At 42.9% G+C, this 15,973-nt stretch overlaps 1 protein-coding gene across 5 annotated transcripts in view; it reads left to right on the top strand.

The window, feature by feature from the left end:
* ATXN7 (ataxin 7) overlaps positions 1 to 15,973 on the top strand; it is an 81,204-nt gene that overhangs the window by 45,334 nt on the left and 19,897 nt on the right. For 4 of the 5 annotated variants that reach the window (XM_067003483.1, XM_067003482.1, XM_067003484.1 and 1 more), the window contains one exon: positions 398 to 502. The exons of the other annotated variant lie outside the window; for it this stretch is intronic. In XM_067003483.1, coding sequence (XP_066859584.1) covers positions 398 to 502 — 105 coding nt within the window. The remainder of the gene's footprint in view (positions 1 to 397; positions 503 to 15,973) is intronic. 5 annotated transcript variants of the gene reach the window in all.

The raw sequence follows: 15,973 nt of genomic DNA, 5'->3' as shown, positions 1-15,973 counted from the left end.
TTCATTTTAGAACTCATTTAATGAAATTGGAATAAAATCCAAACCTGTTTTAGCATCCATAAAACATCCCCTCTTATTTTGTGTCTGTCATTTGAAGTCAGTCTTTTATTCTGTTCTTACATCTGGTATAAAATAATAAGTCCTAAATCAGATTTCTAATAAGTGTTTTCTACAAATAATTGCTTATTTTACATTTATCTTTGTAGGAAGATTTTTGCTTTTGTAATACTCCAGCACAAAATTATCCATTGCATTATATGCTTTTTTCTCATTTTCAAATTTTAAACAAATGTATTAAAATTATGATTCAACACTAGTGTTATGGCTCTGTAATTAAACTGTTCTTCAATAATTGTAAGCAGCTGAGAGATATGCCATTTTGTCTTTTTGTTTTTAGATATGCCAATATTTGGTCTTTGCCCGGCTCATGATGATTTCTATTTGGTGATGTGTAACCACTGTAATCAGGTCGTAAAACCACAGGCATTTCAATCACATTATGGTAAGTGCTTAACTATTTTTAATAATTAAGGGTGAGGTTAAATCAGGATTAAGCCTGGCAATTTTTTTTTAAATTGATGGTACATGGATCGTTACATTATAAATAATGTCAAAGAACATAACCTGTGTTTAATCATTTTATATACATTGTAAAGCAGTTACGTGAAGATCTTGTTCCTTTTTAATTTTTTAATGTCTTGAAACACTGCAAGCATGCAGTTCAGTCTTGAAATGGCATATATAGTGTATTTCACAGACAGTTTGTGTAGTGTGTTTGTGTCTGTGTGTCATTTCTCCATGTCTATTTACACTGATAATTTTTCTACACGAGGTCCTGTTGCAGTGTGAACTTAGCTAAAAGCTAAGCTTACAAATTCTGCCCTATAACATAATACCTTTCCAAAGGAGCAGTAAGCTTATTTATTTATTTTCAGAAGTATCAATCTGTATTTGTTTTAATGGTCAGATGGTTTTGTGTATAAACTGTGCTAGGAAGCTCTCATGTTGGTTGGTGCTAGCCAATGTTTATAGAGGACTGACAAAACGTGAAGTGCTATGCAAGTTCAAGTGTTCTCTCACTTCCTACAGAACGTGACGGGGGGAGGTAGGCAGTTCTTCTTTTCCATACACCTCTCAGGACTAGAAATTAGTATCACACATTTTGATGTCAATATTTGAGTAGGAGGTTTTCGGTATTCAGCTTTTTGTTTCTTGAGAAGTCGAGGAGGTGTATTGGCACTTGGTTAGGAAACAAAAGATAGACAAAGCATCTTCTGAACTACTCCTTCCTCCCTCTGTGTGTGTGTGTCTGTTTGTGCGTGTTCCCTTTTTTCTAGCCCAGTACACCACTGCTTGCCTTGCTGCTTAAAAGGATAGAAGATGCTGGATATGGGTGGGGAGCCTCTCCCAGAGCTCAGAGCAAGGCATAGATTTTCTTGCATCTTAAATACTCCAGCCCTTTGGCAAGAGGAGTTGCTACTTGCTCCTGCTGCTTCCTAGAGACTGGGAAAGGGTCTTCTTGTGCTGTGCAGAGGGTGTGCTGCTTATCCCTTTCCACCTCTCGCTTGGTTTTTGTGTTATGATGTCGTGTAGGTTATGTCCCAAACCTTGCTGCTGGATTTCTGCAGTCGTGTTGCACAGAGTGACTCAGAGAAGAATCTGATAGGAGTTGTGACATAATTCTTACTGGTTTGCTTGTTCATCTGTGGATGGCAGTAGTAATAAAATAAAAAAAAAAAACAACTTATGTTTCCAGGGCTGCAGGGAGCCAGGAGAACAGAAGGCAATATGCTTTTCTAACTCTGGGTGCTCTAAGCCTTTGTATCAGCTGAGAGTAAGTCCACTCCTTGCCAGTGTGATTCCTCACCTGTCACTGAGTATCAGTTTGGGATGTCCAATAAGTCCTTCTAAAATATCATATTAAATTGATTCTGACAGTTAAAAATAAATGTATGGGGGAGGACTGGACGGTACCCAGTTCTGAGTGTTGGCATGTTGAGTCTTCCGTCTCAAGGTCAGGAATACAGGGCTGGCTCAGGTTGGTGCTGATGGAGAGCTGCTGGCATCTGCAAACTCTTTGGGCTGACTTTCTGAAATGAGTCGGTGATCTCCAACTACCCATCTATGTAAATGGGTATCCGTACTCTAGGAGCCATTATTGTAGCTGCAGGCATGACAGCATTGTGGGCAGATTGAAGAAACAGGTCAAGAACTGAACAGGCACAGCATCGCTCCTTGGCCACGGCCATGGACAGGCTGGGTGTTGTCATGCTGCTTGTATCAGTGTTAAACACGTTACCAGAGGTTTACTTTATTCTAATTCAAGTCCTTCGGTAACCATTACTTGCAATTTGAAAGGAACAAAGTGAAGAGGAAATCACAAAGCAAAGGTGTAGAAAATATTTATAAAAGATTAAAGAAGAAATACTAATGTGATGTTCCTATTCTGTATCACGTTGTAGGAGCACGATCTCTAAGTAGTGATGTGTCTCTGATGTAAACCTATCAATGGCAGATTGATACTTTGAGAGAAGTGTAGAAGGAAGGCATGGAAATGACAAGGTTATTCTTAGTATTTCTTAATCCCATTCTGAACAATGAAGACGCTAAACAAGTGCTGCAGCTTGCAGAGGAAATGGGAGGAGCCAATCTGATGAGAAAAACAGGCTTGGGTGGGGTGTAAATTATTAAAAGACCTCAGTTTGCCAAACTAATAGTCTCAGAAAGGTAAGAGGGCTGACTTTGATTTTGTATAGAGCTATCAATCTTGTCTCCTTTTTTTTATCAGTCTTCACATTCTCGAAACACAGTTGGCCCTCGTTTTACCAAACCGAACGTGAAAGCTGGTAATAGGAGGGGTGATTGATTACCTCAGCAGTGGATTCTTTTGCTCAGTGTACTTAGAGAAGGAAATAACTGAAGTCCTCAAAACATAACAGTTATCCTAAAACAAAAAATACAATTTCGTGATACCAACGGGGAAAAAAAATGGATTCACCACAGTCCGTTTCCTCTGAATGAGGTCTTCATCTGTGGCTTTATTTCAGAGATTTAAAAAGGAGCGATTCCTTTTAACATGTTCTTAAAAATTACAGTGCATCAATGAAGCTGTACCTTTTTGTAAGGTTCTCAGTCTTCAGAGGTTATTTTAAATTGTTACCAGAGAAATGGTAATCTCTTAAAATATTCTACAATTTGCAGTGGTATGTGTTGCTTGTACTTGGTGTTCTTTAAAATCTGTCACGTGGGGTTTTCTGAAGTAGAATATTCTCTGTTAAAACGTCACTTATGTCAAAGGAATGGTAAACAAACTATTAACTAAGCCTAATGAGCTAATTAATTTCCTCCAAAGCATATTTGTGATAAACTGCTTAGGTAGGCTGAAAGTGCATTGCAGGACATTTGACAGTTTGCTTTTTTTCTGAACCACATGTAGTCAGAAATAATTTAAATGTAAATTTATTTATCAGAATATTTTACCTTTTCAGTGAAATACTTTACTGATACAAGTCACATATATTTGTATAAAACACGCTTTTATATTTCATGTTTTTTTAATGTGACTAGAAGAGATACTAATTCAAAATTAACTTTTGCTTGAGGCAATCTAAGTATATGTTTGGAGTATGAATTGCCATTTTAACAACTTATTCTGTACTATTGATTTGTGCTATCATTGATTTGTAAAATTCTGTGGTGTTTGGTATGCATGGCACCATGTGTAGGGGTCAAAATCTGTCAGCAGTTTTTAAAAGCAATCTGATACAAAGAATTACCGAAGTCCACTTTCGATATTCCTTCTCTATGGGCCATTATTAAATTTAATTGTCTACACGGTAAACCCTGGACAGTCTGTTTTTAAGTGCATAGAGCCAGATTTCTCCTGGTCTGTGCACAACAGCTGCCTGCCAGCGTGCTCAAATTGCTTTCCCCTCTTGCCGTAGGGCGGTAGCAGGGCAGGGGAGCCAGCCGAGGAGGGGCTGGCCGGCTTTTCAGAACAAATCATCGCTCTGTCAGACCTCAGCTGCCTCATCCGCGGGACTGAACAGATGATTTCAGGACTTTATTGCCAGTATTCTTGCAGCGTCTTTTTGAATGGTTGCATTTTTGTGGTATCAGCATCTTCCTTGGATGAGTCAAGATCAATCAGAGGTGAAGGACTGACAAAGCTGTAACGTGCAGGCTTCCCGTCCTGTGGGCGAAGCACCTGAGATCTCTTATCGTGCTGACCTCTTCTGAAAAAGCGCAGTATTTTTCTCCAGTTCCACTTGTCAGGCTGGGTGATCGTGTGCCAGCCTCTCCAGCTTCCATGCAACATATTCTCTCCTTCCGTATTTAAATTGGGTGTGTTTCTGGAGTGCCTGCACAGTTTCCTCTCGTACTATGTTAATTCTTACAGTAAAAATGACTTTGCTGTCTGTCAAATTGCTAACCCTCGTACTTGTCAGGAATACCTCCTTGGCAGCTAGCAGGATGTGTCTGTGTTAGGATCAAATGTATTCCTTTTATTCCCTTTTTCCCCTTAAAACCATTCTCTCTATGTAGGTGGTTGCTGTATTACAGCAAAACGTTGCTCTTTGTGGAAGCCATTGCTATGGTTATTTCAGGTACTTCATGGAAACCCTGAAGCGACATGTTTTTGGGGCCGTATGACCTTTCGCTGGTATTTCAGCCGTTCCACGGGTTTATCGTGTCTCCCTGTGGTTATCAGCTTCTTGTCTGGAAAAAGCTGCTTCTCTTCACCATCCGTGCTTGTTTGTGGCTCAGAGGAGAGAGGAGATAGCTCGCTAGTGTGGATGGAGCATCAGTTTAGAGATACGGGTTTTCTTCCCTCTAATTTTTCCTTACGTTCTTCCTTCTTCTGCAGAGTTTCTTGATTCACTTGTGCCTTGGCTTCTGTAAACATGAAGTGGGGTTATAACTTCCCAGCAATCTGTACGAAAACATTAGGAAGGCTACCTGTGAAACACAAGCTGATAACGTTTATGAGTCATGCAGTGATTGTGGAAACCATTAATTCAGCGAGCACTGGAAAGAGACCATTACAGTGTGTCAGGCTGTTGAGTCATTAAAGAGCTATGTCCAATGTTTTGATTAACTTCCATAGGTTTGGCATGCAGTAACAAAGGTGAGCACCTGCTCTGAGCACTGCTTTCTGCTGCTCTGTGAGCCAAGGGGAAACTCCTGAGCATCGGAGTTTCTGCTTGGGGCACATTTAAACCTGAAGGAATAACAACACAGATTTGCACACCTGAGCTGGCTAGGAGGTGGTGGGACTGGAATAGAGAAGATCAGCACCCAGTCTTATTCTTGGCCTGGAGAGACCAACAGGGCAGATCCTGGCAGCAGGGACAGACGTTCCCATACTTGGATCCTGCTAGTCACTGTGAAGTCTCACATGAATCTTTCATCTCTGTGTACCTCTGGCTGTATAACCGTATTCCTTCCTCCCTCGACCAGTTCTCACACCCACCTTTAGGTAGCAGGTTTACTGATTTGGCTTGTCGTAAGTGGTGGAGTTTTTTTGTTTTGGTTTGGTTTTGGGGGTGGTGGTGAGGGGAGTGTTAAGTGCTTGCATTCAGAGGGTGATAGTTGTTGTGATATTAATTGGGATAAGTGATCCGTTCACTATCCCTGATAATAGTCTGTTGTATTTCAGATGTTATATCACAAGTAATTTAAGTATTACAGGCCCTGCAGCATAATGTACTTGATTTCTTTTGACATAGTGTGAATTGAATATAAATTTGTCCTACCCGTTTTTTGTTATCTCAAATTTGGCAGCAGCTAATTGTTCTGGAAATCTGACATCAGTATTTAATAATTCTAATTTTTTTTGAAGTTCTGCAGATGCTGCATGTTTAGAAAAGTATAGAGAGACTATCTAGCAAGTATTACAATCAAAGATAAAGTGTCTGTACAAGGCAGCGTTTGATGTAGATATGAAAAGAAAAGAATGTACTGAATCCTGTTCCAAAGCCATTGGGCCTGAGGATCGGGGTGGGGGGTTGTTGTTTGGTGGGATTTGTATTGTTTTTTTCTTTTTTATTGTAGGAGATTGCAGGAGCTCATCTGCGTTTTGGAAGGATAAGCCTTCATTATGGCTTGCATGCTTTTGGCAGCAAGTTTCAGTAACTAAGTGTCCAGTGTTCTCTAATGACTTTTTAAAGCAGTGTGAAAAAGCTTGATATAAATTACAGGAATATTCTTGGGTACTGGTAATCTTCTACAGTAGTCTAGTAACCAAAATAAAACTTTGATATTATCTGGTGTGTGACAGATGTGCTGGAGTAATCTGCCAAGCATATTGCCAAACACGCACAGGTGGCATTTGGCATATTATAGCCTGAGTAAATGTATATGATTTAACAAATTATCATTGGCAGCTTCACCAGCTTCTGTTCAAACATGGAGCCCTTTTGCAGTAGTTCACACAGTCAAAATTCCAGCAGTAGAATCTTAGTCTCTGGGTCCAGCAACAACTAGTCTAATTTCTTGGCAGACATGGGTGAAATTCTGTAACTTTTGCAAGAGTTGTCTTGGCATATTCCCAGAAGGGAATGGGCTCAGAGGTCAGTACAGGATTCATCCTGGAAAACTGTTTCAATTGATTATTTACTTATTTGAAAATAATGCATCATTAAATAAGGAAGTGTTACCACCTGGAAAGAAATTGTAAATATGTTTGGGGTTTGCAATGTGTACCCCAAAACCTTTAACTGAATACTGAGTGGGTGAGCTGGGATTTCAAGTCACTAGCAGTTGTGCCACGCAGGTTTTCAGGAGTAGTGAAGTTGTGTACTGTGGTTAATTGTACCACTGCAGGCAGCTCTTGTGCAGAAAGCTATTTGTGTAAGCATAATGGCTGTGGTCTTTGTTTATTACGTGAAAATGGAGGGAGTCTGTTTAAGAAGTTGATGGCAGTTTTCTCTTAAAACTTCCCTTTTTTGTGGGCACCTGGATTTGTAAAGTTGAAGATGTAAAGCAATATTAAGTATCAACGAACATGAAAATTATGGTGTTCAGCTTCAGTTTTAAAGAAGAAATTTGCTTGGTTTACTGCTTACGATGTAACTCATGTTACTCTACAGCACCATGTGTGCTAAAATATTGTGAACTTAAAAATGTTCTGGTGTGCTTTTGGCTTTCTTACCTTTGGTTAGCATGAACCAAATTTTGTGCTGTTCTGCCATAGCAGAAGGCCTACGTGCAGAAATCCTTGTGTTTTATTACTGTCTGGACAGAGAATATCTTTACTATTTTGTTCTCACTAAGTGGTTAAAGTATTTTAAAACAAGGCTAACAGATAATTATACAGGTGTTACATGGAAACCCTGCTCCTTTGTAACAATTACCGTGCTAAGTATGCAGAGACTGAGGCAGACTGCTCCCTTTTCAAGGTAGACATCAGCACAGGGAGAACAAGCGGAAAGAAAGAGAATAAAGATAGTTATCTTTGTGGGAAAAGAGGAAGCACTGCCATGTTCGCTGTTGCTTTACAAAAGTACTTGCTCAGCGAGAGGGACAAAGTTAGTGTATTGATTGACAGATTTAGTAAGATCTGAAGAAAGCAAGTAGTTCTCATAAAGTAGCTGTTGAGTGTGTTTGACTTCAGTTTCACCTTGGAAGAAGCCAGCTGGAATAGTCACGTCAGGCTTACGGTTAAAAGTGGTCCAAAATGAGAGAGGTAGCTCACCTAAAATTCAGTGCTAAGTTGCATCATTCAAAATTAATTCGGCCTGTGGAGCAGAAGACAGCTCTCAGAACTATTTCAGACTTTCTGCAGATGCAGAGAAGGCAATTCTGCATCGGTTTACATGCTCCACATCCTTGGAAGGTTTCCTTCCCAGCTAAAAGGGCTCTTTCTAGCGCCTAAGCCACTCCTTCAAGCTGGAGCTCAGCCAGAGGAGGTGGCATGCATTGCGAGGGCAGGCCATGGGCACGCAGGGCTTGGCACAGAGCCCTGAGCTGAGCACAGAAGAATGAAGCTGCAACCTGTTTGGGAGCTAGGGAGCTGAAAGGAGACTGGATTGGTTTTTAAAAGAAGCAAGATTGCTGCTGTCATGGAGGAGAGCTGGGAATGTGTCATAGCCATCGAGATGTGAACTGGGTGCTGGGGGTGGGGTGGGGCTGGTAGTAGTTTAATTTCAAAAGCCAACTGCATGCAAAGCACTTAAGTATTTATAAGGACTTCCCCGTTTATTTTGAGGGAGAAGTTTGTGTTCTCATGCAGTGAGTAGATTATTCCAAGAATTGCAAACCTCAGATGAACACCGCAGCTCTTCGTAATTCCAGGGAGGAGTATCCTGGGAAGCTCGTAAAACGGTGCAGAGTATTGAACTGTCATAAAGAATATAGTTTTTCTTGTTTTTTTCATGACAGCACCTAGTTTCAAGTTGCACAGACCGTACCCTCTCATCCCACCAGCCATCTCTCAAACAACTGCCACGTTTGGAAGAGAGCGGATTTGCGCTTAGCCTCTTTTTCTCTGTGAGCACAGCTACGGATGGCAGATAGGTAATCTCAGCAGTACCCAGCGGTCAGGTTAATATTTTGCCAAGCCACCACTGCTCCCAGCGTCCAGCCGCGATGCTGGAGGAGGGCTGGGAGCTGTGCAGCACCTGCCCGAGGGCATGAAGAGGCCGTGGTGGCAGTAGCCAGCCAGCATGGGCAGGAGGACGGCAGCTTGGCAGAGCTCTCCCTGCAGCTACAGTGAAGTGGTGTGCAGTCTGGGGGTGTGTGTCCGAGGGGGGGAAGGAGAGAACACAAGGGAATTGCTAAAAAGGGAAATGTAAAACAAAGAGCCGAAGTAAAACACAGTTAAAAAAGAAATAGAAGGAGACAATAAAGAGGAAGCTAAGTAAGGAAAGTAGGAGAAAATGACCTCATAACAGGGAGGATGAAGTAGGTAGATTGCTGAGTTCATTACTCTGTATTGAGGGGGAAAAGTGGAAGAAGGGAGAAAAAAGGAGGAGAGGTTTAGCAAGAGCAAACAGAAGCTTTTTCAGTATTTTTTCTTAGTGTTTTGGCAGCAATGTGTATTAGTGTGATTTGCGTAATGACATAACATTCTCAGACTTGGTGTGGTTTGGTGGAAAAAAACAACAGTTTTTACTTGGGACACCTCTCCCAGCTCTATGAGGCGCTGACCATGAAGGAGGGAAATGAATAAATGCATGCATGTGCACATGTCGTCTTACGTTTGTTTTCTTCTCACACCCTCCTTTTTTTTTCCTGGATTTCTTAAGTGTATCTAAAAAATCTTATTTTCTGTAGTCTAAATAATAATTTTTAGAGTTAGAGGTGGATAGCATGTGTGTGTGTAGCTTTCACACTGCTTTTGCAGTAGAGCAGGAGGAGGAATGTCCACCAGTTCTCCAAGTGGATACACTTAAAATCTAACATTTTGATACACAAAGTCTAGAAACTAGATTTCTTAAGATGTTACCAGAAGAGGGAGTGTGTATCGCTTCCTATACGGTGAAACCTTTAAGAGTATTGATGAGTAAAACATATGAGTAAAACCTGTAAGTGTATTGATGAGTAAAATGTATGAGTAATATAAATACGCCATGAAATTGTACATAAGCGTGTGATACTATTGTTGGCTGGATAGTGTTATCTGTTTCAAGCAGTAACAGCCAAAATACTTACAGCAAACCCTGTTATCTGCTGTTCGTGGAACAAAATCCTGAGGTACTGCATGTGTAGAAAATCAAGATGTTTACCCTATAACTTACATAGATGTTCCTTTGGTTGTGCAGCAGAGCAACAGGTTAATCCTTTGAACAACAGCCAAATGATGCAGGAGGAGAAGCCATCAGTGTCTAATACATAAACTCCTAATAAACTCGCCTGGTCTGCTCCCACGTAAACATTCTGCGATGTCTGAGAGAGCTGCTGGGCACAGAGATTGCAATTACATTCTAACTAGTTTCCCCAGGTTGTACCAGAGAAAGAAGCAGCATCGTCAAGAGCCTCTAGTCCTCTTTCCTGTTCTCTGTTCCACCAGTAATGAGTTGTCACTGTTGGTATGAAACTCTCGCTCTTCCTGCTGGTTTCTAAAGGATGCAATTAGACAAAGCTCCAGGAGAGTTAAAGCAGTTTCTACATAACTGGGTTTTTCTTCCCTGCTTGGCAAGATTGTCAGAAAATCTTTAGCTCAAGATTCTCTATATAGTAGCTTTCCCAAGGAAGTCTTCCCTTTTAGCCAGATCATCCTCTAATGTTTTTACCCTGTAGGATTTTCTTCCTCCTCCAGGCAGAAGTTGCATTGTGCTGTCTCCTCTGCGTGTGACCCTGCAGGTTCCAAAGAACCTGTTTGCCATATCTAGCAGCCAGCAGAAGCCCTCGCTTCTGTGCTGTATGGCAGCTAATCCTGCAGGTTAGGTAGATGGTGTACCCCTTTCCTTAAGCCTCTGCACCGTGGAGTCTGAAGCTGTCCAGTGTTTGTGGTTTTATTTGTAGAACTGCATTTGGGCTGATCAGAAGTTTTGTACGGTATATTTGGATGGTTTTAAAAGCTATTTGTTAGCGTCCATAAGTACTCACATGGAGTTCATGACTTGTCCCCTCGCTAAGAGGAAAGCTGGCTGTATCTCCTTTGTTACCACATGGCTATGTCTTTGTTTGAGTTAGTAGGCTAAGCATTTTGGTGTTCTTATAACTGTCAGCTGTATTAGGGTGAGCTTAGTGAAGTAATTGTTTTCATTTCTTCCATATTTCTAGATCATAAGGAGAAACCTTACAGTACCACTCTGGCCCTTCTCGTTATTGGCATGGGACTGGTTGGCACTCATTTTCTTCAGTTTCCCTTTGATTTACAGTCTATGACAAGCCACTCATAACCATATATATGTGCCTGGAAGCGTGCCGTGTTGGCCCTCTCCTGGTCTGTAAGGTCAAAGGAAAGGTTTTAAACCAGCACTGTTCAGTCCCCTCCCTGCCGTAGTGCCATGTATTTCTTGACCAAAGGAGTCACGTCGGTCACAAAGCTATCCACCAGTCAGCTTCTGGAAATACTTATGCTTGCTTTGATAGCCATAGAAATGTTATAAACCTATACATGTAAGTAGTATTGCAAGGTGTGATGGTCACATCTCAGTTGTCACAGAATGGTAATGACAGATGGTGTCACTTAATGTTGGTAGGGACCAGTTCCTTTCTCTGTCCAGCCTGCTTTCCATGGGATTGATCAATATTCAGAACAAAGATGGGTACTGACCTTTAGGACCATACCCATCACTTTTTTTGTAATCAGGAGAAGGTACCTGGGGCAGCTGGATGCTTGGCAGCTACTTAGGATGATCTGAAAGCCCTGACCAACTCCTGGGCTGCTTGATATTTCCTCTGCCCTGTCCCAGTTGTCCAAGTGGCAGCACTGAACAATAGCTGTGGTCGCACGCTTGAAATCTAATGTACCAAATGTCTTTCTCTGTTTCTGATCTGTGAAAAAGGCATAAGTCTATATAGAAGGTATTTTCAGTCTTTGCTCTGTGTACATGCATACTATATGGGTAGCATTTATATTTTGTATTTCTGATAGAAGCAAGCACCCTGTGTAAGTGGAGTTGATACTAAGGCATAAAGTGCTGTCACTTGATTGTGTACCAAGAAGCCTGTCAAGTTGTTCTCTGTACTCAATTTGTGCTCATTACATAAAATGTAATCCATTTTGTTTTGGACTCGTTCTGCTTTTCTAAAACCCAAGAAACCTCTAAGCACTCTGGTTTGGAAAAAGAAAACACCAGAACTAGAAATCGTGCCAGATGTACGTGTGTTTTCTGCAGCACATAAGACATGCTCCAAAGCAGCAGCTGTGCCAGATAAAAACGTGCTGATTTCCAAACCCCTTGCCCCACGGTTCTGGAGGTCTGGAATTTCATTCATGATGCTACTTCAGAGTGCTTCTCTCCAGCTTCAGGGGAAAAAAAACACACGCAAGACTTCAGAGACAAGTCAGTAGCAGTACGTTTTATGTAATCCTGCTGCTCTGTACGCTGAGGTTGGTTTCAGGGTATCACAGCGTATGGCAGGGTTCATTCGGTGCCTCCCCCAGAGCAGCACAGTGGGTTTTTCAAGTAACCACACAGGAGTTCTCAATTGACCAAGTTCAAGAAGTTTGGTGTTGGCTCAAGGCCTGTCATTCTCTTCCTTCCAGGAAGAATAATAATAGTAACCAGTAACCAAACAATCTCTGTGAAACAAAATATTTACAACAAAGTCATTTTAGAATGTCCTAAATGTAAATCTAAGCAGACTGCAGTGTAAGCAAGCCCGGTTCGCGCTGTCTTGATATCAATCAGATGAAATTCCTTGGAAGTCCAAATTTTTACATCCCCCTCAAAACTTTTAGGATCTAGTCAAAATAATCATTACCGCAGCTCCCGACCCGCTTCTTTGTCGCTGCCAGCTGTTTAAAAGTTGCTCTGGCCTGTAGCCCTTCCCCTGTGATCAAGTCGCTTTTTAATACGTGCTAGTCCTCGCTCCGTTAATTGCTAGCTTTGGCACAATAAGGCGTGCGGTTTGTGGGGCTGTCAGGACTCTGAACTGATCGTTTTGCTCTTTGTTAGGAGGAGAGCAGATGGTACGGAGGCTCAAACCGAGCGGTCGGGATTGGGGGAGAGGGCAGGCACACTTTTTGCTGTGGCAGGACGAGCTTGCGCCAGCCAGCTTAAAGTGATTGTGAAATTGGTGCCTGAGATTGCTGAATTTTTAGAAAGGATAAATGAGTTATTTCGTGTGCAGTGCAGATAATGAAGCCTAGTCGTCGCTGCCTTTGTCCTGTGTGCATTTTGCCATCACTTGCCCTCCTGTTGCAGCACCTCCTACCCAGTGCGTGCACACAGCTTCAGGTTGCACGTCATGTTTTGCATTTGTTTATTTTTTTTTTTTGCCTGCCAGCTTAATAAGACATTTGCATGCCAGTATCTGTGGGACCTGTGTCAGTGGTGGAGGTGCTGGGGGTCACGTCTAATCCAGCTCTCTGTTCTTCTTAAAGTGCATTTATTTCAAAATACAGAACAGAATGCGGACAAGTGAAGGAGAGATGGCAGAGTGGCATTTGTCTCACTTCACAAGACCAGATGAGAAAATATAATATAAATAAAAGACTTAAAATCCTTTAGCCAAGCTGAAAAAGTATTTTAATGAAAATGCAAAACATGCAGAATACTTTAGGCTGTGGAATGATTGGGAGGGGGCTACTTCTTAAGGTTCTGCAGTACTCCTTCGTGCTGGATGCGTGTGCTTAGTGATAGCATCACACATGATACAAATACTTCACGTTTGTGTTCAGTGAGCAAACGTGGAAAGGCGGGGTTGACACATTTCCAGTTGTCCTTCTCCTGGGTGATTTTGCAGCAGCAAAGACCTGGAAATTCGGTTCCTGATGCCCAGCAAGCCGCCCCTCTCCCTGCCGCCCTGAGCTGGCTGCCCTTCCTGCAGGAGGCCGGCGCTGCGAGCCAGCAGGCAGCAGAGCGTGCCGCTCCACGGCCATCCGTGTGTTCAGGCAGGTGACTGGATGTGCACGAAGCATTCTCGCAGCTTTCACGGATAATTCTAGGCCTCTGAACCTGGATATTCACTGATGATTTCAGTGTTTATATTGAATCAAATGATGTTGCTTTGTGTTTTTTTTTTTTTTTTTTTAATGACTTTAAGTGGAGTTGCTAGAAAACAGAACTTAAAACCTTTGTAATATTTAGCACCAAGACAATAATTTCAGCGTTCCATTGCCTTATATTATATAAGAGGCTGCTTTTACTTCATGAAGTAAAATTACTGCTGCGTTTGTCAGAATGCACATTCCGACTTGTCGTTTAGCTGTGCCACACGCATCAGTCTGCTTCAGGGTGAAATCCTGTGAGTGTTTACTGTATAAAGTCACTCAGAAACCTTTGGTCCTTGGAAAACAGTAAATAAAAACACATGCAAAGATGGAGACAGTCAGCATATACGCTGTGACGTAGCAAAGCCTAAAACCCCGGTGCATTCTCTCAGCAATGGTGCACTGTTCGATGGGCTGTTGCGGTTTTCTGTCCATGTGAATGTACCGTCGTGCCTCTCGCTTCCATCCCAGCCCTGCTCTGACACTCAGCTGCTGGGGTTTCTTAGCGATCGGACTCTTTGTCCTCGCTCCTGCTCAGAAGGAAGACAACTTACTACGCTGTGCAGTACTGGAATTAAATTGCCTGGTCCTGGTCAGTTTATTTGTGGAACAAGCAACCGAGTAAAAGTTACCCTCTTGGTCCCAGAATGAGAATAGACCAAATCAAAGGCTAAGGAAAGATAAATTCTAGTTGGTAAGAAAGCAAATACATCAGTGCTGGTTTCCCACATGGTAGTTTCAAGTCAAGAATTTTGTGAACCACTAAAATCTGTTAGGGACTTACCCAGCTTTAATTATAGGCATCACTTAGAATAGCGTACAATAAAAACAAATCCTCCAAAAGCACACGTGACTGGTGCTAATTTTGACAATGGAAGGAGGTGTTTTTAAAACAACGCAGTCCAAGGAGCTGTCTTTGTATCCCTGAGCTGCCCTTTATTAGTGGATAGGTGATGTGAGCTCTCAGCTTCTGTTGAAATTCAGAGCGAAAGAGGAACTGATCGCTATCTCAGAGGCATGGGAAAGCTGCTATTTGATAAAAGTGTTTGAGGATGTAGTATGTGTTTCTAAGCTTGTTAATCGGAGGTGCAGTCTCCGGGCTTCTGTGTGTTCCTTTAAAAAAATAAAGAGCAAAAATAAATGCAAACTAACCACCCCTCCTCAAATCGTGCTCCCTGCTTCTGCTTGGCTGTTCTTTACAGACAAGCAATGCACTGATACCGATAGCCGAAGGCCTTTCCTCTCAGCAGCCTTTTTATTTCAGTGGAGAAAGGGTTGCTTGGCTCTAAACATGAGTTCGGTGAGTGAGGAAAGGCCAGAAATTTCAGCTCGGATTATGGTAATTTAAAACAAGAGCGAAAGCCGCGAGCTGTTTCTTCCTCTTCCTATTTTTTTTTTTCCCCTCAGCAGCTCCGCGTTTTGTTTTGTTTTGTCTTTGGCCGAGCGCTGACCTGGGAAGGAGCCCGGCACCCACCCGCAGCAGGGCTTCAAAACCCCAAATCCTGCTCCGTAGGGCCGCGGCCCCGCGGGGCGGCACGCAGGGGGCCGAGGCCTCCCATGGCTGCCGGGCCCGGCCTGTCAGCTCGCTGGGGAGAGGGGAGAGCGGCCTGAGGGCCGGCCCCGCCGCCACGGCCATCTTCGGGCGCCGCCGGAGGTAACGTCACCGGAGCCGCTTGGCCAAAGTTCAGGAGCCGTTGGGGTCGCGCCGAGCCCTTTGGGGAGGGCCCGGCCGCGGCCCGAAGGCCGCCCTGTGCCAGCACCCTGGGGTGCTGCCCTGGGCTCGCTGCCTTCGTGGTTTCCGGAGGCTTCGCCGCGCTACCGCTGCCGTAAAGCTTTAATGGGCGCAGTTAGCGTGTTTCGGTGGCTTGAAGCACGGAGCGGTTGTTTCACACCGATTACGGTTGAGCGGTGTTAATGAGATAAGCTGCAACGAGCCTTTTTTTATGACTGAAAACTGACTAGTGCCTACAGTCATTATATCAGGGTAGAATAACATAAGGGTCTGACTTAAACAAACCCCCAAACCACCGTGTTTATTCTCTTTTCACTGATGTTGCAGCATGGGCATTTAAGTTCCAAGAGATTTCAAATTTTGGAAAGGCGTCTGACTTTTGAAGCATCTTTTGGAAAACTATCACAATTTACCTAACCTTAAGTTTGCTTCCTTTGTTCCTTCTCCATCTTAAAAAGTCAGAGTTTTAAGTTAAAATTCTGCATTTCAAGACCTGAAAAGAAAACTCAGCATTCGCCAAGCGGGCAGAGCCCCAGGCCCGATCCCCTGCACCCCTCCGGCTTCCCCCCGTGGCGTTTGGGCCCACGGCCATCGCAGCAGCTGCCGGGGTTCGGTGACGCTCCTGTCCCCAT

The sequence above is a fragment of the Anser cygnoides genome, chromosome 10 (assembly GCF_040182565.1).
Source record: "Anser cygnoides isolate HZ-2024a breed goose chromosome 10, Taihu_goose_T2T_genome, whole genome shotgun sequence".
NCBI lineage: Eukaryota > Metazoa > Chordata > Aves > Anseriformes > Anatidae > Anser > Anser cygnoides.
Note: the sequence above shows the minus strand (reverse complement) of the source record. Positions and strands in the feature narration are given on the sequence as shown.